Source organism: Elephas maximus, chromosome 12, assembly GCF_024166365.1.
Source record: "Elephas maximus indicus isolate mEleMax1 chromosome 12, mEleMax1 primary haplotype, whole genome shotgun sequence".
Taxonomy (NCBI): domain Eukaryota; kingdom Metazoa; phylum Chordata; class Mammalia; order Proboscidea; family Elephantidae; genus Elephas; species Elephas maximus.
In genome coordinates, this window is record NC_064830.1 from 108755638 (window position 1) to 108780331 (window position 24694).

The 24694-nt window shown below is 49.6% G+C and overlaps 1 protein-coding gene across 1 annotated transcript in view; it reads left to right on the forward strand.

Moving 5' to 3' along the window:
• The window catches only part of CASTOR2 (cytosolic arginine sensor for mTORC1 subunit 2), a 67860-nt gene that overhangs the window by 35232 nt on the left and 7934 nt on the right, over positions 1-24694 (forward strand). Inside the window, exons 2-7 of the mRNA XM_049904800.1 lie at positions 1727-1797; positions 3772-3965; positions 6858-6990; positions 7448-7571; positions 8640-8750; positions 9195-9277. Coding sequence (XP_049760757.1) covers positions 1727-1797; positions 3772-3965; positions 6858-6990; positions 7448-7571; positions 8640-8750; positions 9195-9277 — 716 coding nt within the window. The remainder of the gene's footprint in view (positions 1-1726; positions 1798-3771; positions 3966-6857; positions 6991-7447; positions 7572-8639; positions 8751-9194; positions 9278-24694) is intronic.

Sequence of the window (24694 nt, forward strand, 5' to 3'; positions counted from 1 at the left end):
CATTGCTTTTTACTGCCAAGTCATACTCGGTCTCCCAGGGTGGTGCAAATGGTTAACACTCCCTGCTGCTGACCAAAAGGTTGGAGGTTCAAGTCTACCCAGAGACACCTTGGAAGACAGGCCTGGCAGTCTACTTTCCCTAAAAAAATCAGCCACTGAAAACCCTGTGGAAGGTTCTCTGACGCACATGGGGTCGCCATGTCAGAATGGACTCGACAGCAGCTGGTTTAGTATCCCCTTGTGTGGCAGCATCGCAGCTTATGCACTTGCTGGTTGAAGGAAGGGCCTTTGGGGTGTCTCCGATTTGGGGTAGCTAAAAGTAAGCATTCACGTGCAGGCTTTTGTGTGGATTTGTGTCTTCGTTTCTCTTGGGTAAATACTGAAGAGTAGTGGTGCTGGGTCTTGGGGTGAGTGTTTACCTTTATAAGAAAGTGCCAGATGTTTTCTACAGAGCTGCGCAATTTTACATTTCACTGCAACGTTATAAGAGTTCCGGCTGCTCCGTGTCCTTGTCAATGAGCCTGCAGTGTTGCCCGCGGCGGGTGGGAGGGGGGGTGTGGCAGGCGAGGCGGACCATGGAGAGAGGGCTACAGATGTTTCTGGCTGCCTCTGTCTGTGATCAACACTGGGTCTGTTTCAAGATTCCGTGTCCATTTTACTCCTTATAAAAGTGACATTTGGACCCTCATCAGGCTTGTCCCTGGGCCACCCTCTGTCTCAGCTTCTTGTGATGGACGGGTTTTACGTGCTGGGCACGGGGCCCATGCTTGTCCTTGTGCTTGGGATCAGTGACGCTGGGTAAGTGACCGTGGTCCCTGTCCTCCCAGCTACTGCTGTGCACTCAGGGACGCCGTCTCTCCCTGCAGCAGCAGCACCTGCAGTGTGGGGGGGCGGAGGCACTCTAGCTCCATGGGCGCAGGGAGAGGACATTGAGGGATGATGACCCTGGCCCCAATGACTGAGGGCTGCGCACACACAGCCAGGCATCTGCAGCGTGCCCAGGACTGGGACCAGCAGGGATGAGATACAGACAGACAGAGCAGTGCTCACCCCTGCCCTTGGGGAGCTGATGGTCTGGCTCTGGGGGGGAAATAAGCAACATGCATCCCGGGCTAAGCAGTACTTCTAAGAAAGTGCAGCCCGGCAGGGACTTTGCCCCAAGATGTCCTAGGTAGCTGTGGCGCTCTCGTCTGGGGGCAGAGTCAGGCAGGGAGGAGGGGGGCAGGGGTCAGTCGGGTCACTGTGAGTTAGGCCTTAAGTGGCAGTTGGAGCTCAAGAGTTGGGGAGTGGAGGGGTGGAGACAGCCTGGCGTGAGACAGCCAGCTAAGGCCGAAAGGTCGGAAAGCGAGGGGCCATGGGAGAGGCAGTTCCTCACCCAACCCTGCCGAGGGCCACCCTTTCAGCTGCATCTTCCCTCAGAGAAGTGGGAGCTAAGACTTCTGTGCCTGGACTGGGCCTTAGGGGCTTTCTGGCTCAGTGGTCCCCAAAAATTGGGGGGTGCAGGGGTAGGATGAGCATCTCTAGGCCTCAGTGGAGACCTGGGTCAGAACTGTAGGGGGCAGGACAGAGCGGGGTGACACATCGCAAGTCACCAGCAGAGCTCTGGGTAAACGAAGGCAGCTCCGCCGCGTCGCACTGCCCTGGGGACTATGCAGGTGGGCACCCCGGGGGGACCTGCCTGGGAGGAGCGGGACTAAGGTGTGGTGCTCTCTCTGTCCCTACCCAGGTGCAAGTTCTTCAGTCTAACTGAGACACCAGAGGATTACACCATCATCGTGGATGAGGAAGGCTTTCTGGGTGAGTGGTACCCTCACCTGCAGCCTGAGGTCATGCTGCTGCCACCTTATGTCTGCCCCTATCCACAGTTCAGCCAGCAAGTCCACAGAGTCTGGTTCCTTCTCTCCCTGTGTCCCTGGCTGACCGCCCCCCGTCCCCCCCTCACCCCCCTGCCCGTCTTTCCCCTCTTGAGGCTGCACCAGGGAAGGTCCCAAAGTGAAAGGGCCAGTAAGGCTCAGCACTACCCAGCAGAGGATGTAACAGCCAGGAAGGAGAAGGAATGTGTTTTATGGAGCACTTACTGTGTGTGAAGAGGTCCCTGGGTGTCACAAACACACCGGTTTGTGCTCAGTTACCAACCTAAAGGTTGGTGGTTCAAACCCACCCAGCGGCACTGCAGAAAAAAGGCCTGGCAGTCTGCTTCTGTAAAGATAACGGCCAAGAAACCCCTGTGAAGCAGTTTTACCCTGGGGAGCTTGCATCCTCTGGTGGGTAAGACTGGGACATCTCTTGGCTGACATCTCAGATAATAGAATAGACGCGGAAGCCAGAGATCGGGGCCTTTTAAAGACTTTCTCCCCACTCTCCCTACCAAGCCTTTTTCCCTTTCTCTTCTGTAAAACCTCCTGGCACTTCCACCCACCCACTGGCCGAGGGCTGGCCCTTCCCAGCCAGCAGGACCAATGGGCTTGCTAACCTGTGGTCACCGTGGCAACCAGAGCTGGGCAGGTAGGGGCCTGGATGGGCCCTCCTTTAATCTCCCCCCTCGGAAGCCATCTTGCCTGAGACCAGCAGGGCCCAGCTCGTCTTCCCTGGGGCATCCGTATCATCTGCACAGCCCCCTTAGCTGGCCCCTTTTTGGGCCCCATTCTTACTGGTACCCACCCCGCTTCTTGGGGACTGTTTGGTGCCCAGGACAGAGCATGGGACTTCGAGTCAGGCCTGAGTTTGAACCATGGCTCTGCCGTCCCTGTTGAAGTGATCTTGGGCTCATTAAAGATCCGAGGCTTCTGGTTGCCAGATGCACAGTGGGGATAATAACCCTCTGACTTTGCTGAGCCCTAGTGGAGGACAGGGTCATGGTCAGCCTTCCCTGTGCCTTGCGCCCTCACTCCCAGGGCCTGGCCCCTGCTGAGGCATGACCGAGTCCCGTGTGCACCCTGTGAGGGGCTGGTGGCTGTGTGTATGTGGAAACACGTGCATCCGTGTGAACCCATGTCCTGTGTATGGGCTCCTGTGGGTGTCCTCTCTGTAGGACTGGGCGGAAGGCACAGTCTGAATGCTGGTTCTGGGTCTGTATGAGCTGGCCAAGGAGACATAGGGCTTGCTGTCCCTCTGAACCTCTCCTGCCCACACCAGCGCCATCCCCAGGACCCCTGGGCTCTCAGGAGGGACTTGGGTGCCCATTACTGCACCCAGAGTGTGGCAACCTCAGGAGACCCCCTGGAGCTGTAAGTTGTTCCAGAGAAGCCAACATGTAGGTTTGGTCAAAGCAGGAAGTTCCAGGCCCCACCCTGTCTTCTGGCCTTCCTTCTACCCCCAGCCCCCACCCCTTCCGGAGGTTCCCAGGAACCCAGTTGGAAAACCACGGAGTGGGTTCTGCATGGAATAATGGTAGTGACAGTAGCACCTGACACATGGAAGGGCTGTGAGAACAAAAAGTGACCACTCCATCCTTGTGAGGCTGAGCCTGTTACCTCCATCTTACAGTTGAGGAAACCGAGGCTCAAAGCACTTGGACCACTTGTCCACGTGGCACCTACTCAGCCGAGCTGCTTGGTACATCCTGAGTTACCAGAGGAAGGGACCTCTGAGGCAATCCCAGCTTCTTTTACCTTGAGGGGACTGAGGCCCAGAGAGGGGCGGGAGTGGTCAAGGTCTTCCAGCCCATCTGGAGTGGTGGAGCTAGCCCCAGAGCCTCAGGCTCTGCCACTCTGGCCTGTCCCTGCCCTGGACCCCAGCAATCACAGGGCTTCCTTCTCCATCCCCGTCCAGAGCTGCCCTCCTCGGAGCATTTGAGTGTGGCAGATGCCACCTGGCTGGCCCTGAATGTGGTGTCTGGTGGCGGCAGCTTCTCCAGCTCCCAGCCCATTGGTGTGACCAAGATCGCCAAGTCGGTCATTGCCCCGCTGGCCGACCAGAACATTTCCGTGTTCATGCTGTCCACCTACCAGACGGACTTCATCCTGGTAAGCAGAGCACTTCGTCCCAGACAAGACCTCAGACACAGTAACGGGCACGTGCATTCCCATCACACACCTCCTCAGACACATTGCCTCCCTCACACACTCACTCACACCCCACACACACACTCCCCCTAACCCAACCTCATACATTCACACCGCTCGCACACATGCTTTTCCCCTGCACACTCTATCACACACTCCCCCTCACATACCCTCGCACACTTGGATACATTTACTTTCACCATTCACACACACACACCCTCCTACATATGCTCACCCACACACACTCTGATACATTCATTCTAACACCACTAGCACACGCCGCCTCACACACCCTCCTCACACTCATTCCCTCATACATTCCTTAGACATTCCCCTCACACAACTCACAGACACAGCCCTCACAAACACACTCCCCCTCACATTCCTCAGACATTCCCCTCACACCATTCACACGCAGAGTCCTCACACACATTCCTCAGACATTCCCCTCACACCACTCACAGAGTCCTCACACACATTCCTCAGACATTCCCCTCACACCACTCGCACACAGAGTCCTCACACACATTCCTCAGACATTCCCCTCACACCGCTCACACACAGTCCTCACACACATTCCTCAGACATTCCCCTCACACCGCTCACACACAGTCCTCACACACATTCCTCCGACATTCCCCTCACACCATTCGCACACACAGCCCTCACACACATTCCTCAGACATTCCCCCTCATACCATTCGCACACACTCCTCACACACATTCCTCCGACATTCCCCTCACACCATTCGCACACACTCCTCACACATATTCCTCAGACATTCCCCTCACACCACTCACACAGAGTCCTCACACACATTCCTCCGACGTTCCCCTCACACCATTCGCACACACTCCTCACACACATTCCTCAGACATTCCCCTCACACCACTCACACAGAGTCCTCACACACATTCCTCCGACGTTCCCCTCACACCACTCACACAGAGTCCTCACACACATTCCTCCGACGTTCCCCTCACACCACTCACACAGAGTCCTCACACACATTCCTCAGACATTCCCCTCACACCACTCACACACAGTCCTCACACACATTCCTCCGACGTTCCCCTCACACCATTCGCACACACTCCTCACACACATTCCTCAGACATTCCCCTCACACCACTCACACAGAGTCCTCACACACATTCCTCCGACGTTCCCCTCACACCACTCACACAGAGTCCTCACACACATTCCTCCGACGTTCCCCTCACACCACTCACACAGAGTCCTCACACACATTCCTCAGACATTCCCTTCACACCACTCACACAGAGTCCTCACACACATTCCTCAGACATTCCCCTCACACCACTCACACAGAGTCCTCACACACATTCCTCAGACATTCCCCTCACACCACTCGCACAGAGTCCTCACACACATTCCTCAGACATTCCCGTCACACCACTCGCACACAGTCCTCACACACATTCCTCAGACATTCCCCTCACACCACTCACACAGAGTCCTCACACACATTCCTCCGACGTTCCCCTCACACCACTCGCACACAGAGTCCCCACACACATTCCTCAGACATTCCCCTCACACCACTCACACAGAGTCCTCACACACATTCCTCAGACATTCCCCTCACACCACTCGCACACAGAGTCCCCACACACATTCCTCAGACATTCCCCTCACACCACTCACACAGAGTCCTCACACACATTCCTCAGACGTTCCCCTCACACCACTCACACAGAGTCCTCACACACATTCCTCCGACGTTCCCCTCACACCACTCACACAGAGTCCTCACACACATTCCTCCGACGTTCCCCTCACACCACTCACACAGAGTCCTCACACACATTCCTCCGACGTTCCCCTCACACCACTCACAGAGTCCTCACACACATTCCTCAGACATTCCCCTCACACCACTCGCACACAGTCCTCACACACATTCCTCAGACATTCCCCTCACACCACTCGCACACAGTCCTCACACACATTCCTCAGACATTCCCCTCACACCACTCGCACACAGAGTCCTCACACACATTCCTCAGACATTCCCCTCACACCGCTCACACACAGTCCTCACACACATTCCTCAGACGTTCCCCTCACACCACTCGCACACACAGCCCTCACACACACACTCCCCCTCACATTCCTCAGACATTCCTCTCGCTCCACTCGCACACAGTCGTCATGCACACACTCCCTCACACGCAGCCATGTGCCCCGTCACATGCCTACTGATGCCCTCAGCCACGGACCCCAGCTGTCTCCTGGGTGTTGGCTTGCTGTGAGACCTCCCTCTGCAACGTTCTGTGGTCACCAGCCCCTCACCAGTCCAGAGAGAGGTTCAGGGTACCTCGGGGTCACTGGTCAGCCACCACTGTGGCCCAGACTGGGCTCCAGGTTTGTACCGACCCCCCCATCTGCATGTTACCGGGCCATGGGTTGGTTTGGCCTGGAGCCAGGAAGTGAGAGGGCCGGGGCACAGTGGGCAGAGTGCGCTCCAGCTGGACCCTCGGTGCCCCTCTTTCTGCACCCGTGGCGGTGAGTGTGCCCTGGTAATGTGGCCAGTGCTCTGCCTGGCTGCCATGTTGTCTGTGTTCTTCCCCAGTGGAACCTGTAGTCTGGGAAGGGGCAGGGACAGGCCTGGGTACACATGAGGTGGAATGGGGCACGGACCTGCACCTCCTGGCCTTGGCGGAGTGTCTCCTCACCCCACTGTCCCTGCTGCCCCCCAGACCCTCCTGTCTCCCCCCATCAGGAATGTAGGAGGCAAGGACGGGGGGTGAAGGCAGTTCTCACAGCAGAATGTAGAGTGAAAGGCCCAGTGCCCCCAGGCCCAATCGTCCCCCACTCCCCGTCCCCAGGTGCGTGAGCGGGACCTGCCTTTCGTCACCCACACCTTGTCATCGGAGTTCACTATCCTGCGGGTTGTCAATGGGGAGACTGTGGCCGCTGACAACCTCGGCGTCACCAATGGCTTTGTGAAGCCCAAGATGGGTGAGTGAGTAGGGGTATCTGTGCAGGAAAGACCGGGCCCTGCCTTAGAGAGTGTGGCTTCATCCACCGGTGAGTCCTGGGGCGTCAGGCGTGGTGCAGAGGTCCCTCCCGGTTAGACCCTCCCCAAGGACTAGCTGGCTCAGTAAAGGGGTAAACAAGGACACAGCAGTGTGGCCAGAGGCCATCCCCACGAGGGCCAAGGAGGCTTCAGAGGCAGTGAGGCTGGTGCTGAAACTTGGAGCCCCAGTCAGAGCTGAGCCAGGTGGGGAGGGCCGGGAGGGCATTCCGGGCAGGCCGCACAACGTGGACAAGGGCCTGGAGGCTACAGGCAAGCCTGGAGAACCTGTGGCTGGGCCTCCCTGGAGCAGCTGCCCAGCCAACGCCAGCCCTCCTTCCTGGGTCCTGCGGCTTCTCTCCCTCCGGCCTCAGCCGTCTCGTTGTCTTTGTGCTCCTGCAGTCCAGAGGCCAGTCATCCACCCACTGTCCAGCCCAAGCAACAGGTTCTGTGTCACCAGCCTGGACCCTGATACGCTGCCCGCTGTTACCACACTCCTCATGGATGTCATGTTCTACTCCAACGGGTAGGTGCACCCGGGGAGGGGCCCCAGGGCCTGCACCCACCCCCAGCACCCTTGGGCCTGAGGTGTTGCACCGTGGGCCAAGGGGAGATGCAGGTCTGAGGGGGGAGACACCACCCTGCCCTAGGAGCTAGCTTGAGGGAAGAGACGTCCCCCTGCCCCAGAAGCTAGTCTGAGTGGGGAGACAAACTGCCCTGCCCCCGGAGCTAGTCTGAGAGGAGGAAACACAGCCCTGCCCCTGGAGCTAGTCTGAGGGGGTAGACACAGCCCTGCCCCAGAGTTAGTCTGAGGGGGGAGACACAGCCCTGCCCCTGGAGCTAGTGTGAGAGGGGAGACACAGCCCTGCCCTGGAGTTATTCTGAGGGGGGAGACACAGCCCTGTCCCAGGAGCTAGTCTGGGGAGAGACACTGCTTTTGGGAACCCTAGAGCATGGTAAAGCACCAGATACCACACAGATGGAATAAACACCTCACTATCCCCTGAGCCCTAAGGACAAGCCCGGTCAATTGGGGAGCGGGGAACTCAGGTTTTTTATTCAGTGACCACAGGCTTTGTGTCTTTCTCAGGGCACGTTTTGTTACAGTTAGGGCAACACTGAATAGGTTAGGGTCCCAGTCTGGCGAGCTGGCGGTGACCACAGATGGCAACCCGAGATGTAGGCAAACAAGGGGCAGAGACACCCTCCCCAGTTTGGGGCTTGCAAACCCTGCACAGGCCACTCTCTACCCAGCGCTGTTCCCTTCCGTGCATGGGCCGCTCACTCTCCAGCGCTGTCCAGCACTGTTCCATGCGTGGGCTGTTCACTCCCCAGTGCCCATTCCGTCCCATGCGCATTTTTGTTAATGTGGTGGAGTCCGTATCTCACAGATGGGCAAACTGAGGGAGACAGAGGCTCCGGGTGCACCAGCAACGCAGGGTCAGGACCATGACTTGGCCCTGGGTTTCCCCAGCCAGTGCTCTTCCTGGCAACCTTATGCGAAGGCTGACAGGCAAAACAGGCAGGTTGCGGGGTGCGGGGATGGGAGTTCAGTGGGGGCGCAGCCCCCCTCACCAGCTCTTCTGGCCCCTAGAGTGAAGGACTCCATGGCTGCCGGTGATGACTGTGGCCACATACGCTTCTTCTCCTTCTCCCTCATCGAGGGCTACATCTCCCTGGTGATGGACGTGCAGACCCAGCAGAGGTGAGCCAGGCCCAGGGCAGTGCCAACCCCAGGGTGGCCAGGCTCCATGCTAGACACAGCATCCGCTCCTGCCCTCATACATCCTTGCCACGCTTCAGAGAGTTTAGAGGGTGAGGGGCTTGCCTGAGGTCCACAGCAGCTCGGTGGCAGAGCAAGCATTTGAACTGTGGCCCCAGGCCTAAGTGCGCTCACTGAAGCTGGGAAGGGGCACTGCACAGCTTAGCAAGAGGTGTGTGTCCCACACCCAGCCCCAGTCACTACCTTCCCTGCCCACCTGCCCCCAAGATGAGGAGGGGTAGAGCAGATGGGCTGAAAGGAATGAGGGGTCAGGAGGGGGGATGGTCCTCGAGGCCCCTGAGCTTTGCTTCTCTTGGGGGAGGTGGGGGCTGGCCATAGAGGCACAACTAACAGTGACCCCTGGGGTTTCTCTCACCTCCTCTGAAGGTTTCCTAGTAATTTGTTGTTCACAAGCGCGTCTGGAGAGCTGTGGAAGATGGTGCGGATCGGAGGCCAGCCCTTGGGATTTGGTGAGCCATGCAGGGTCCAGCGCTGGGGCGGGGCCGGGGCTGCCGAGGGCCTCCACGTAACAGCTCGCTGACCAACGGCAGCCCTTCCAGGGAGCTCTTGGTGGTTATAGATGGGGAAACTGAGGCTTAGCGAGCCTGACACGCCCATTGCCCGCAGTCCTTTGATCAGTGTCTGGCAGGCGTGCACGGGCCTCAGAGGACGAGAGGCACACACGTCAACCGAAGGGCGACTTTCCCGGCTGTAAAATTGTTGTCGTTAGCTGCCGTGGAGTCAGCACTAGCTCGTGGCGACCCCACACTCAGCAGAATGAAACCCTGCCCAGTCCTGCACCATCCCTGTGACCGGTTGTGGTTTGGACTGTTGTGATCCACAGGGTTTTCACTGGCTGATTTTCAGAAGCAGATTTCTAGACATTTCTTCTGAGTTATCTCTGGGTAGATTCAAACTTCCAGCCTCTCAGTTAGCAGCCAAGTGTGTTAACCATTGCACCACCCGGGGGTGAGTCCCAGACCACGTCCTCCAAACACCTCTCACATTGAAGCCAAAGCCAAGGCCATCCTGATGGTCAGGGACAGAGGCCTGCTTTCTGGAGTGCTAGGATATGTACGCTGAGGGCTCCCAGTCCGATCCTTGGACCAGTGTGTGTCTCAGGCCCCACAGACCCCAGCATTTTTCCAAACCCTGTTCACGGCACCAGGCAGCATCATGGGGTGTGGACATTGAGTAGCCTAGAGGAACTCGCCAGTGAAGGAGGCTGAAAGAACCAGTCTGCCCTCGGTGACTCACTTAGTGGAGCCTCGGTACCTACCTTGTGGGGTCATTCTGAACCTTGCGCAGGTGTTGTGTGTATGGCATAGGATATCATACCCATGTATAGTACAGGGCATCACATGTATGACGTGGGATGTCACGTGTATGGTGTGGGATGTCGTATAGTACAGGACATCACGCACGCTTATGACATGGGGCGTCACGTGTATGGTGTGGGATGTCATATGCATGGATAGTACAGGGCGTCACGTGTATGACACAGAACATTGTGTGTGGTATGGGATGTCAGACATGTATAGTACAGGGCGTCCTGTGTATGACATGGGGCGTCACGTGTATGGCGGATGTCATGGTACAGGATGTCACACGTATATGACATGGGACGTCATGTGTATGGCATGGGATGTCATATGCATGTATACTACAGGACATCACATGTATGACATGGGATGTCACATGTATGGTGTAGGATGTCATGCATGTATGGTACAGGGAGTCGTGTATGACATGGGACGTGTGTGGTATGGGATGTCATACACATAGTACAGGGCATCACGTGTATGACATGGGACGTCACGTGTATGCGTAGGATGTCATGTATGTATAGTACAGGGCATCACGTGTATGACGTGGGGCATCAAGTGTATGACGGGTGTCACATGTATGGTGTGGGATGTCATACGCATGTTTAGTACAGGGCGTCACACGCGTATGACATGGGGCATCACGTGTGTGGCATGGGATGTCACATGCGTGTATAGTACAGGGTGTCACACGCATGTATGATGTGGGATATTACACATGTATAGGGTGTCACGTGTGTATCACATGAACTGCTCAGTGCAGTGAGCTCTGGCACTGTGAGTGCTCTCTGAGTTCAAGTTGCTGTCACATCATGGGTAAGGACCAGGTGGCTGGGAGAAGGTTGGGAAGGGAGGGCTTCCCAGAGGAGGTGGTTCCAGAGCTGCCCGTTGAAGGACCAGCTGACACTCACCGGGCAGACATAAGAGGGGGGCTGTGCCAGCAGAGGAGCAGCAAGGGCAGAGGCATGGAGCTGCCACAGCACGGCTTGTCCACGGCACACACCTAGCTCACGGTGGTTGGGCCCAAGGTGCCGAGTCCAAAGGAAAGGGCAGGCAGGGAACACAACCAGGTCACAACAGGCAGATGGAGCAGGGTCTTGACTGCCAGAGTAAAGGGCCCTTCAAGATTTCTCCTAAAGGTAGGAGGAGCCATCACAGAAGTGCTTTAAGTGGGGAAGGAAGGGCTGACGGGTCACTGGGAAGCCCTGTGGAGAACTGATCGGAAAAGACAGTGGCAAGACACAAGAAGACGTGTGTATTTGCTTATCTGTTTATCCCCAGCTTTGGTCCTAAAAGATGTTGAGGTGGTGGAAAACCGTTTGGCTGTTCCTTAAAAAGTTAAACATAGAATTACCCTGTGACCCAGCAATTCCACTCCAAGGGATATGCCCAAAATAATGAAAGAGGTACTCAAAAGGGATATTTTCGCACCAGTGTGCAAAGCAACATTAATCACGATAGCTAAAAGGTGGGAACAACCCAAGTGTCCATCAGTAGATGAATGGATAAACAAAACATGGAGTGTATATACGACAGAATATTTTTCAGCCGTGAAGAGAAATGAGGTTCTGATAGATTCCCTGATACCTGGATGAACCTTGAAAACATTCTGCTATGTGAAAGAGGCCAGACACAAAAACACAAGTATTATATGATTCCACTTATGTGAAATACTTAGCAGAGGCAGATACATAGAGACAAAAGTAAACCAGCAGTTAGCAGCATTCTTTACAGAGATAGAAAAACCAATCATTAACTTTATATGGAAAGGAAGAGTCCCTGGGTAAGTAAAACATTATTGAAGAAGAACAAAATAGGAAGCTTCTCACTACCTGACCTCAGAACCTACCATACAGCTACAGTAGTCAAAACAGCCTGATACTGGTGTAACGACAAATACGTTGACCAATAAAATTGAGAACCCAGATGTAAATCCATCCACCTACGGTCACCTGATCTTCGACAGGGGCCCAAAGTCCATCAAATGGGGAAAAGACAGTCATTTTAACAAATGGTGCTGGCAGAGCTGGATGTCCATCTGCAAAAAAATGAAACAGAACCCATATCTCACACCATACACAAAAACGAATTAAAAATGGATCAAAGACCTAAATATAAAATCAAAAACCATAAAGATCATAGAGAACAATAGAATCAAACCTAGAGGGCCTAACATACAGCATTAACAGGATACAAACCATAACTAACAACACACAAGCTTCAGAAGATAAGCTAGATAACTGGAATCTTCTAAAAATTAAATACTTATGCTCATCAAAAGACTTCACCAAAAGAGTAAAAAGAGAACCTACAGACTGGGAAAAAAATTTTCGCTATGAAGAATCTGACAAAGGTCTCATCTCTAAAATCTACAAGAAAATCCAACATCTCTACAGCAAAAAGACAAATAATCCAATTAAAAAATGGGCAAAGGAAATGAATAGACACTTCACCAAAGAAGACATTCAAGCGGCTAACAGACACATGAGGAAATGCTCACGATCTCTAGCCATCAGGGAAATGCAAATCAAAACCACGATGAGATACCATGTCACCTCAGCATTACTGGCACAAGTCAATAAAACAGAAAATAACAAATATTGGAGAGGCTGTGGGGAGATTGGAACTCTATGCAGTGCTGGTGGGAATGCAAAATGATACAACCATTTTGGAAGATGATATGGCGCTTCCTTAGAAAGCTATAAATAGAAATACCATATGATCCAGCAATCCCACTCCTAGGAATATATGTTAGAGAAATAAGAGCCGTCACATAAATAGATACATGTACACCCGTGTTCATTGCAGCATTGCTCACAATAGCAAAAAGATTGAAACAACCTCGATGCCCATCAACAGGTGAATGGATAAACAAACCCTGGTATATACACACAATGGAGTATTACGCAACACTGAAGAACAACGATGAATGTGTGAAGCATCTCATAACATGGATGCATCTGGAGGACATTCTGCTGAGTGAAATCAGTCAGTCACAAAAGGACAAATATTGTATGAGACCACTACTGTAAAAACTCATGAAAAGGTTTACGTACAAAAAGAAACAATATTTGCTGGTTAGGAGGGAGGGAAGAGGTAGGGATGGAAAAACACTTAATAGATAAGTGTTAACTTTGGTGAAGGGTAAGACAGTACACAGTACTGGGGAAGCCAGCTCAGCCTATACAAGGCAGGGCCATGGTAGCTCCATAAACACACCCAAACTCCATGAGGGACCAAATTGCTGTGCTGAAGGCTGTGGGGACCATGGTCTCAGGGAACATCTAGGTCAATTGGCATAACATAGTTTATAAAGAAAATGTTCTACATTCTACTTCAGTGAGTAGCACTTAGGGTCTTAAAAGCCTGTGAGCCGCCATCTAGGGTACTCCACTGGTCTCAGTCCTTCAGGAACAAGGAAGAATGAAGAAAACTAAAGACACAAGAGAAAGATTAGTCCAAAGGACTAATGGACCACATCTACCACGGCCTCCACAAGAGTGAGTCCAGTACAACTAGATGGTACCTGGCTACCACCACTGACTGCTGTGACAGGGATCACAATAGGGGGTCCCAGACAGAGCTGGAGAAAAATGTAGAACAAAATTCTAACTCAGAAAGAAAGACCAGACTTGCTGGCCTGACAGAGACCAGAGAAACCCTGAGAGTATAGCCCCTGGACACCCTTTCAGCTCAGTGATGAGGCCACTTCTGAGGTTCACCCTTCAGCCAAAGATTGAACAGGCCCATGGAACAAAACTAGACTGAAGGGGTGCACCAGCCCTGGGGCAGGGACTGGAAGGTAGGAGGGAACAGGACAGCTGGTAATAGGGAAGCCAGGGTTGAGAAGGGAGAGTGTTGACATGTCATGGGGTTGTTAACCGATGTCATACAACAGTGTGTATACTAACTGTTTGATGAGAAACTAGTTCTGTAAACCTTCATGTAAAGTTCAATTAAAAAAAAAAAAAAACGTTGACGGTTACGAGGGAGGGGAGGGCTAGGGATGGAAAAACACTAAGTAGACAATAGATAAGTGGTAACTTTGATGAAGGGTAAGAGAGTACATAACACTGGGGAAGCCAGCACAACTTGTCCGAGATAAGGTCGTGGAAGCTCCATAGACCTATCCAAACTCCCTGAGGGACCAAATGAATGGGCTGAGAGCTGTGGGGACCATGGTCTTAGGAAACATCTAGCTCAACTGGCATAACATAGTTTATAAAGAAAATACTCTACATTCTACTTCAGTGAGTAGCATCTGGGGTCTTAAAAGCTTGTGAGCAGCCATCTGAGATACTGTGTCACCCAGTTGGGAGCAAGGGAGAATGAAGAAAACCAAAGACACAAGGGGAAGATTAGTCCAAAGGACTAATGGACCACAACTACCACGGCCTCCACCGGACTGAGTCCAGTACAACTAGATGGTGCCCAGCTACCACCACTGACTGCTCTGACAGGGATCACAATAGGGGGTCCCAGACAGAGCTGGAGAAAAATGTAGAACAAAATTCTAAGTTACAAAAAAAGACCAGACTTACTGGTCTGACAGACTGGAGAAACCCCAAAAGTATGGCCGGCCCCCAGGCACCCTTTAGCTCAGTACTGAAATCACTCCTGAGTTTCATCTTTCAGCCAAAGATTAGACAGGCCCATAAAACAGAACGAGACTAAAGGGGCACAGCAGCCCAGGGGCAAGGACTAGAAGGCAGGAGGGGACAGGACAGCTGGTAATAAGGAACCCAAGTTTGAGAAGGAAAAGTTGACATGTTGTGGGGTTGATATCCAATGTCACAAAAAAATGTATGTACTAATTGTTTAATGCGAAGCTAGCTTGTTCTGTAAACCTTTATCTAAAGTACAATACAAAAAAATGTGCTAAGTCAACATTAAGTGGTATCTGTTAGACCTCAAGGTTTATAACATAGTATAAACCATGTTAAACTAGCCTTTTCTGCCTTGTTTTTAGATTGATTTAAAAGTTAAAACCAATAAATATGTTGAAATATTAAAAAAAAAAAGACGAAACAGTGAAAAGACAAGCTACTGACTGGGAGAATATCTTTGGAAACTACATATCCAACAAAGATCTAATAACCAAAATACATATAAAGCTTCAACAACTTAACAACAAAAAGACAAATAACCTAGTCATGCAATGGGCAAAGGACAAATAGACATTTCATCAAAGAGGACGTTCTAGTAGCCACCATACATGAAAAGATGTTTGGCGTCATCGCCATCAGAGAGCTACAAATCAAAACTGCAGTGAGATACCGTTTCACTCCCACTAGGCTGGCAAAGATAAAGTAACAGCAAAGGTTGGAAAGAATATGGGGAAAGTGGAACCTTCATTCATGCTAGCGGGAATGCAAAACGGTGCAGCCGTTGTGGAAAACAGTTGGTGGTTCCACAAAAGACTAAAAATAGGACTACCATATGACCCAGCAATTCCATTCCTAGTTATATACCCAAAAGACTTCAAAGCAGACTCCAGTGAGCTTTGTACACCGATGTTCATTGCAGCACTATTCACAATAGCCAAAAGGTGGAAACAACCTAAATGCCCGTCAGCAGATGAGTGGATAAACAAAATGTGGTACACACCTACACTGGAGTACTACTCAGCCACTATAGGGCCGCTATGAGCTGGAATCAACTCGACGGCAGCGTGTTTAGGTTTTCTTTTTTTTTGGTTAGTAGAAGAAGTCAAGCCTTGATACATGCTACAGTATGAATGGAGTTGGAAGACATTATGCTGAATGAAATAAGTCAGTCAGTCACAAAAGGACAACTATTCCATGGCCTTACTTACATAAAAAGACAAGAAAAAGCAGATGTATAGAGACCAAAGTCAATTAGTGGTTGCCAGGGACGGGGGAAGGGAGGTTTAACAGGCATGAAAAATCGCGGTGATCCAGAGCAGTGTTGCACAGCTAATTGTTGTGATTGCCGTCAGCAAGTCGTACACCCGGAGAAGGTCAAATTGGCAAAAGTTTTGTGACAGATATATTTACAATAACAACAAAAAGAGTAGCTACTGAGGCTGTTTATGTACAGCCAAACAATGCATGGGATTTGGCTCCTTGGTTTGGAGGTTTACGGTCATGGTTTCATGGGACATCCCAGTTAATTGTTCCAATAACATGTTTAGTGCTTCTGTTCTACCTCCTAGTTCATTGCATAGTGCCTGGGGTCTCGAAAGCTTACAAACAGCCATCTAAGGCATTACAATTGGTCTCTATTCACCTGGAGCAAGAGCGGAAGAAGAGTCAGGAATAGGAGGAGGAGATGGAATGTCTGGCTAATTGCCTCCATGAACAACTGCTTCCCTTGCTATGAGACCAGAAGAACTGGATGGTGCCTGGCTGCCATTACTGGACATTTTGATCAAAGATTCTATAGAAGAATCCTGATCAACACGGGGGGGAAATGCAGAACAGAATTTCAAATCCATGTGAACTCCAGGCTTTCTGGAGCCACGAGGGCTGGGTGAACCTCCGAAACTATTGCCCTGAGATAACCTTTAAAATGTAAACCAAAAATATTCCTTGAGGTCTTCTTAAAACCAGTTTAACTTAACTAATAAAAAATGTCTGCCTTGAGCATTATGCTCTTTTAAGAACTGTCTATATGGAATCAGGAGCCCTGGTGGCTCTGGGTAAGAGCTTGGCTGCTAACCAAAGGGTGGGCAGTTCAAATCTACCAGCTGCTCCTCGGAAACCTGTGGGGCAGTTCTACTCTGCCCTATAGGGTCGCTATGAGTTGGAATCAACTCGATGGCAGTGAGTTTGGTTTTATATGGCATCAAAGTGACAACAACTCGAAAGATAGTAATCTTAGTGAGTTTATGTTAATAGAGGAGGAACAACTCAGGAAAGGAGGGTGAGAATGGTTGCACGACTTGAAGTATGTCATCAATGTCACTGAAATGTACATGTAGAAACTTGAAGTGGTGTGTGTTTCTACTGTGTATGTTCTCAACACGAATAACAAAACAAAAATTTTTTTTAATGGTTAAAAAGGCAGATTTTACATTATATATTTTTGACCACAGTAGAAATAAAGGGGTTTTTGAGGCCGCTTACCAGAATGCACTCTGTATAATTACATCACCCAAAACAGTCAGGTGGGGGGTAGGATGGCTTCGGTGGCCGCAGTGGGCACCGTGCTGTAAGGCTGGTTGGTTGGTGGCCTTGGGCGGTGATGAAGGGAAGTGAGCATATAAGACACACTGATGTTGGTTCTGGCGAGCAGCGGCAGGATTTGCCTGCCTTCCCAGGGTGTAGAGGTGTTCAGAGCCATACTTGGAGTTGTAAATATTCCTGCAAGAAACGTAACTTTAGGGAATCTGAGAGATTTTAGGCTGGTGGCTCCCTGTGTTTTCGACCATGGTCTGTAGAAATACGTTTTACATCACAACCCAGGACACACGCAAATGACTGAGACGGAAGCATGCTTCTCTGGCTACTTGCTGCACCGTTGGCCTTGTTGTCTATCCTTTGTCATTTTACACAGCACTGGTCACCCACCTTCTCAACTGATGTCACAGCACATTTGAAAAGCACACTCTAGACCCTAAAAGGAGTCCCTGGATGGTGCAAATGGTTAAGGCTCGCGCCTGCCCGGAAGCCCCTCGGAAGAGGCTCCTGGTGACCTGTTTCAGACAAATCAGCCATTGACAACCCTGTGGAGCGCAGTGCTACTCTGTCACTCGTGGGGTCACCATAAGTTGGAATCCGCTCCACAGCAACTGGTTAGACCCTAAGAGACCCTGGCCACCTCCTTCCTTCTTCATAGATGTGGTTGTTCTCTAGCTAAAGGTGTCTGAGGACACAACCAGCCTCTATCACCCAGCGAGGGAGCTGACCAGCCAAGGGGCTTGTGGGTTTAGCCGTGGTCCCCTGGCAGACCTGCCTGGCCGCCCTGCACAGGTCTGGGGGTGATGCTGAGAGCTGGACTGGGGAGTGAAGGGAGGGGGTGCTGGGCTTCGGTGTGGTGGGGGTGAAGGAAGGGTGACGTCCTGCTCGATTCCCTGGCTCTGGGCTTCAGGGTCCCATGGGGCGCTGCCCCCACCCTGGGGAGGAGATGGGGAAAGCATCACTGCCACATTAGAACACCAGCTTTTAGGGAAACAACCAAGGGGATTTTGGTCACCGTGGATTAATCTTAGTCTGATATTTGCAGGTGAATTCAAACATCAAGATTTTCTTTTGGTGGGGACATTGGTGGTTCACTGGTAAAATTTCATCTTCCATACTGGAGACCTGGGTTCAATTCCTGGCCAGTGCACCTCATGAGCAGTCACCACCCATCTGTCAGTGGAAGCTTGTGTGTAGCTATGATACTGAACAGGTTTCAGCAGAGCTTCCAGACTAAGAGACAAGGAAGAAAGATCTGGTGATTTATTCCTGAAAATCAGCCAGTGAAAACCCTATGGATCATGAAAATCCTGTAGCCACAACCGATCACGGGGATGGCGCAAACCGGACAGTGTTTTGTTCCGTTGTGCATGGGCCCCAACCATGAGTTGGGGGCCCACTCAACTGCAGCTAACAACATAGCAGCATCCCCTTTACACTGGCTTTGTGTGTGTGTGTGTGTGTGTGTGTGTAGTGTTATTATCCCCATTGCCATTGAGTCCATTCTGACTCACAGTGATCTTGTAGCACAGAGTGGTACTGCCCATAGAGCTTCCAAGGCTGTAATCTTTACAAAACGCATTTGTCAGTGGGCTTCGTGTTGCTGTGATGCTGGAAGCTATGCCACCGGTGTTCAAATACTGAGACAGACTAAGACTAAGACAGACTAGGAAGAAGTACCTAGCAGTCTACTTCTGAAAAGCATTAGCCAGTGAAAACCTTATGAATAGCAGCGGAACATTGTCTGATATAGTGCTGGAAGACGAGCCCCCAGGTTGGAAGGCACTCAGAGGTGACTGGGCAAGAACCGTCTCCTCAAAGTAGAGTCGACCTTAATGACGTGAATGGAGTCAAGCTTTCGGGACCTTCACCTGCTGATGTGGCACGACTCAAAATGAGAAGAAACAGCTGCAAACATCCATTAATAATCGGAACATGGAATGTACAAAGTATGAATCTAGAAAAATTGGAAGTTGTCAAAAATGAAATGGAATGCATAAACATCAATATCCTAGGCATTAGTGAGCTGAAATGGACTGATACTGGCCATTTTGAATTGGACAATCATAGGATCTATGCTGGGAATGACAAATTGAAGAGGAATGGCATTGCATTCATGATCTATCCTGAAATACAGTGCTGTCAGTGATAGGATAATATCCATAAGCCTACAAGGAAGACCCGTTAATACAACCGACTATTATTCAAGTTTATCCAGCAACCACTAAGGCCAAAAACAAAGAAATTAAAGATTTTTACCAATGTCTGCAGTCTGAAATTGATCAAACATGCAATCAGGATGCATTGATAATTACTGATGATTGGAATGTGAAAGTTGGAGACAAAGAAGTATTTGGTAGTTGGAAAACATGGCCTTAGAGATAGAAATGATGATGGAGATTGAATGATAGAATTTTGCAAGACCAACAACTTCTTCATTGCAAATACCTTTTTTCACCAACATAAAGTGTGACTATACATGTGGACCTCACCAGATGGTATACACAGAAGTCAAATTGACTACATCTGTGGCAAGAGACAATGGAAGAGCTCAATATCATCAGTCAGAACGAGGCCAGGTGCCAACTGTGGAACAGACCATTAATTGCTCATATGCAAGTTCAAGTTGAAACTGAAGAAAATTATAACCAGTCCATAAGAGCCAAAGTACAGCCTTGAGCATATCCCACCTGAATTCAGAGACCATCTCAAGAATAGATTTGACCCATTGAATGCTGATAACTGAAGACCAGACAACTTGTGAAATGACATCAGGGACATCATACAAGAAGAAAGCAAGAGGTTATTAAAAAAAGGCAGGAAAGAAGGAAAAGACCGAAATGAATGGTAGAACAGACTGTGAAACTTGCTCTCAAATGCTGAGTAGCTAAAGCAAAAGGGAGAAAAGACAAAGTAAAAGAGCTAAACAGAAGATTTCAAAGGGCGGCTCAAGAAGACAAATGAAGTATTATAATGACATGTGCAAAGACCTGGAGGTAGAAAACCAAAAGGGAAGAACATGCTTGGCATTTCTCAAGCTAAAAGAACTGAAGAAAAAATTCAGGCCTCGAGTTACAGTATCAAAGGATTCTACGGGGAAAATATTAAACAACACAGGAAGCATCAAAAGAAGATGGAGGTAATACACAGAGTCATTATACCAAAAAGAATTGGTCGATGTTCAACCATTTCAGGAGGTAGCATATGATCAGGAACCGATAGTACTGAAGGAAGAAGTCCAAGCTGCACTGAAGGCATTGGCAAAAAACAAGGCTCCAGGAATTGACATGGCCTGAGATGTTTCAGCAAGTGGATGCAGCACTCAAAGTGAGCACTCATCTATGCCAAGAAATTTGGAAGACAGCTACCTGGCCAAGTGACTGAAAGAGATCCATATTTATCCCTATTCCTAAGAAAGGTAATCCAACTGAATGCGGAAATTGTCGAACAGTATCATTAATATCACATGCAGGTAACATTTTGCTGAAGATCATTCAAAAGCGGCTGCAGCAGTGTATCAGCAGGGAACTGCCAGAAATTCAGGCCGGATTCAGAAGAGGCCGTGAAACCAGGATACCATTGCTGATGGCAGGTGGGTCCTGGGTGAAAGAGAATACCAGAAAAATGTATACTTATGTTTTATTGACTATGAAAAGGCATTCAACTGTGTGGATCATAACAAATTATGGATAACATTGAGAAGAATGGGAATTCTGGAGCACTTAATTGTGCTCATGAGGAACCTGTACATAGACCAAGAGGCATTTGTTTGAACAGAACAAGGGGGTACTGCGTGGTTTAAAGTCAGGAAAGGTGTGGGTATCCTTTTACCATATCTATACAGTCTGTACACTGAGCAAGTAACCCGAGAAGCTAGACTATATGAAGAAGAATGGAGCATCAGGATTGGAGAAAGACTCATTAACAACCTGCGTTATGCGGATGACACAACCTTGCTTGCTGAAAAATGAAGAGGACTTGAAGCGCTTACTGATGAAGATCAAAGACCACAGCCTTCAGTGTGAATTACACCTCAACATAAAGAAAACAAAAATCCTCACAACTGGAACAGTAAGTAACATCATGATAAATGGAGAAAAGATTGAAGTTTTCAAAGATTTCATTTTATTTGATCCACAATGAACACCCACGGAAGCAGCAGTCAAGAAATCAAAAGACGCATTGCATTGGGCAAATCTGCTGCAAAGGACCTCTTTAAAGTGTTGAAAAAGCAACGATGTCACCTCGAAGACTAAGATGTGCCTGACCCAAACCATGGTGTTTTCAGTCGTCTCATATGCATGTGAAAGCTGGACAATGAGTAAGGAAGACTGAAGAAAAACTGATGTCTTTGAATTGTGGTGTTGGCGAAGAATGATGAATATACCACGGACTGCCAAAGGAACGAACAAATCTGTCTTGGAAGAAGTACAGCCAGAATGCTCCTCAGAAGCAAGGAGAGTGAGACTACATCTCACATACTTTGGACATGTTATCAGGAGGGACTAGTCCCTGGAGGAGGACATCATGCTTGGTAAAGTAGAGAGAGGGTCAGCAAAAAACAGGAAGACCATCAACGAGGCGGATTGACACAGTGGCTGCAACAATGGGCTTAAGCATAGCAACAATTGTAAGGATGGTGCAGGACTGGGCAGTGTTTTGTTCTTTGGTACATTGGGTTGCTATGAGTCGGAACCTGACAACAACAATCTTTACTAAAGCAGACTGCCACATCTTTCTCCCACTGAGCCTCCAGGGCTCCTTACTATTATACTGAGTATATTTCAGTAAACTATCTCAAAACCCTTTTTGTTGTGAGAAGAGTGGTCCTCAGATCCTGGAGGTGTTCCTGTAGTAGGAAGCCTTGAATGACACCTTCAAATCAGGAAGAAAGCTGAGGCTGGGGTGTGACGCAACCCAGGAAACCCCAAGACCACCTTATTGGCTGGAACCAGGGTGTAGCCTGGGGCAGTCCCCTGCTTTGGAGGTCTAGCAGAAGAAGGAACTCATGTTCCAGCTGCAATCAGATGTTAGGTACTGCCTTTGTTGTGATTGTTTGCTGTCGAGTCATCCGACTTCTAGCAACCTTACGTACAAGAGAACAAAACATTGCCCAGTCCTCAACCATCTCCACGATCATTGTTTGAGTCCACTGTTGTGGCTATGGTGTCAGTCCAACTCATGGAGAGCTTTCCTTGTTTTCACTGATCCTGTACTTTACCAAACGTGATGTCCTTTTCCAGCAATCTATTTTTCCTGTGACATGTCCAGAGTGATTGAAGTCTCACCATCCTTGGATGCTGCCTTTAAGAGGGACTCTTACCTGATAGGAGTCACTGGGCAGCACATATGGCTAACCGCTTGGCTACTAACCAGAAGGTTGGAGTTCACCCAGAGGTGCCTCAGAAGAAAGGCCTGGAAATCTACTTTTGAAAAATCAGACATTGAAAACCCTGTGGAGCACAGTTCTACTCTGACACAGGGGGTCACCATAAGTTGGGGTCAACTTGATGGCACCTGGCTTGGTTTTGTTTTTTTTCTCTTTTTTTATTGTGCTTTAAGTGAAAGTTTACAGTTCAGTTTCTCATACAAAAACATATACACACATTGTTAGGTGACCCTAGTTGCTCTCCCTACAATGTGACCGCACGCTCCTCCTCTCCACCCTGTATTTCCCATGTTCATTCAGCCAGCGCGTGTCCCCCTTGGCCTTCTCATCACGCCTCCAGACACAAGATGCCCACATAGTCTCATGTGTCTACTTGAGCTGAGAAGCTAACTCCTCACCGGTATCATTTTGTGTCATATTCCAGTCTAACCTTTGGAGAGTTGGCTTCAGGAATGGTTTTAGTTTTGGGCTAACAGAGAGCCTGGGGGCCATGACATCTGGGTTCCCTCCAGGCTCAGTCAGACCATTAAGTCTTGTCTTTTTACTGGAATTTGAGGTCTGCATCCCACTTTTCTCCTGCTCCATCAGGGATTCTCTGTTGTGTTCCCTGGCAGGGCAGTCATTGGTGGTACCTGGGCACCATCTAGTTCTTCTGGTCTCAGGCTGAAGTAGTCTCTGGTTTATGTGGCCCTTTCTGTCTCTTGGGCTCATCTTTACCATATGTCTTTGGTGTTCTTCATTCTCCTTTGTTCCAGGTGGGTTGGGACCAATGGATGCATCTTAGATGGCCGCTTGCTAGCTTTTAAGAACCCAGACGCAACTCACCAAAGTGGGATGCAGAACGTTTTCTTAATACACTTTATGATAGTTGACCTAGATGTCCCCTGAAACCGTGGTCCCCAGACCCCCGCCCCTGCTACTCTGACCCTCAAAGTGTTTGGTTGTATTCTTAGCTTTTGGTTTAGTCCAGTTGTATTGACCTCCCGTGTAGTGTGTATAGTCCTTCCCTTCATCTAAAATAATTATTGTCTACTATCGAGTTCGTGAATACCCCTTTCCTTTCCTCCCTCCCTACCCTCGTAACCGTCAAAGAGTATTTTCTTCTGTGTTTAAATCTTTTCCTGAGTTCTTAATAATAGTGGTCTCATACAATATTTGTCCTTTTGCAGCTGACTAATTTCACTCAGCATAATGCCTTCCACATTCATCTGTTATGAGACGTTCACAGATTCATCATTGTTTTTTATCATTGCATAGTATTCCATTGGAAATCCAGGTGGTGTAGTGGTTAAGTGCTATGGCTACTAATTAAAAGGTCAGTAGTTCAAATCCACCAGGCACTCCTTGGTAACCCTATGGGGCAGTTCTACCCTGTCTTGTAGTGTCGCTATGAGTCAGAATTGACTCAACGGCAATGGGTTTTTGGGTTAGTATTCCATTGTGTGGATATACCATAATTTATCTATTCATCCATTGATGGGCACCTTGGTTGCTTCCATATTTTTGCTGTTGTAAACAGTGCCGCAGTGAACATGGGTGTGCATATATCTGTTAGTGTAAAGGCTCTTATTTCTCTAGGATATATTCCAAGGAGTGGGATTGCTGAATCCTATGGTAGTTCTATTTCCAGCTCTCTAAGGAAGCGCCAAATCAATTTCCAAAGTGGTTGTACCATTTTACACTCCCACCAGCAGTGTATAAGTTTTCCAGTCTCCCCACAACCTCTCCAACATTTATTATTTTGTCTTTCTTGGATTAATGCCAGCCTTGCTGCAGTGAGATGGAATCTTATTGTAGTTTTGATTTGCATTTCTCTAACGGTTAATGATCATGAGCATTCCCTCATTTATCTGTTAGCTACCTGAATGTCTTCTTTAGTGAAATGCCTGCTCATATCCTTTGCCCATGTTTTAACTGGGTTATTAGCCTTTTTGTTTTTGAGGTTTTGCAGTATCTTGTCGATTTTAGAGATTAGATGCTGACCGGATTAGTCATAGCCAAAAATTTTTTCCCAGTCTGTAGGTTGTCCTT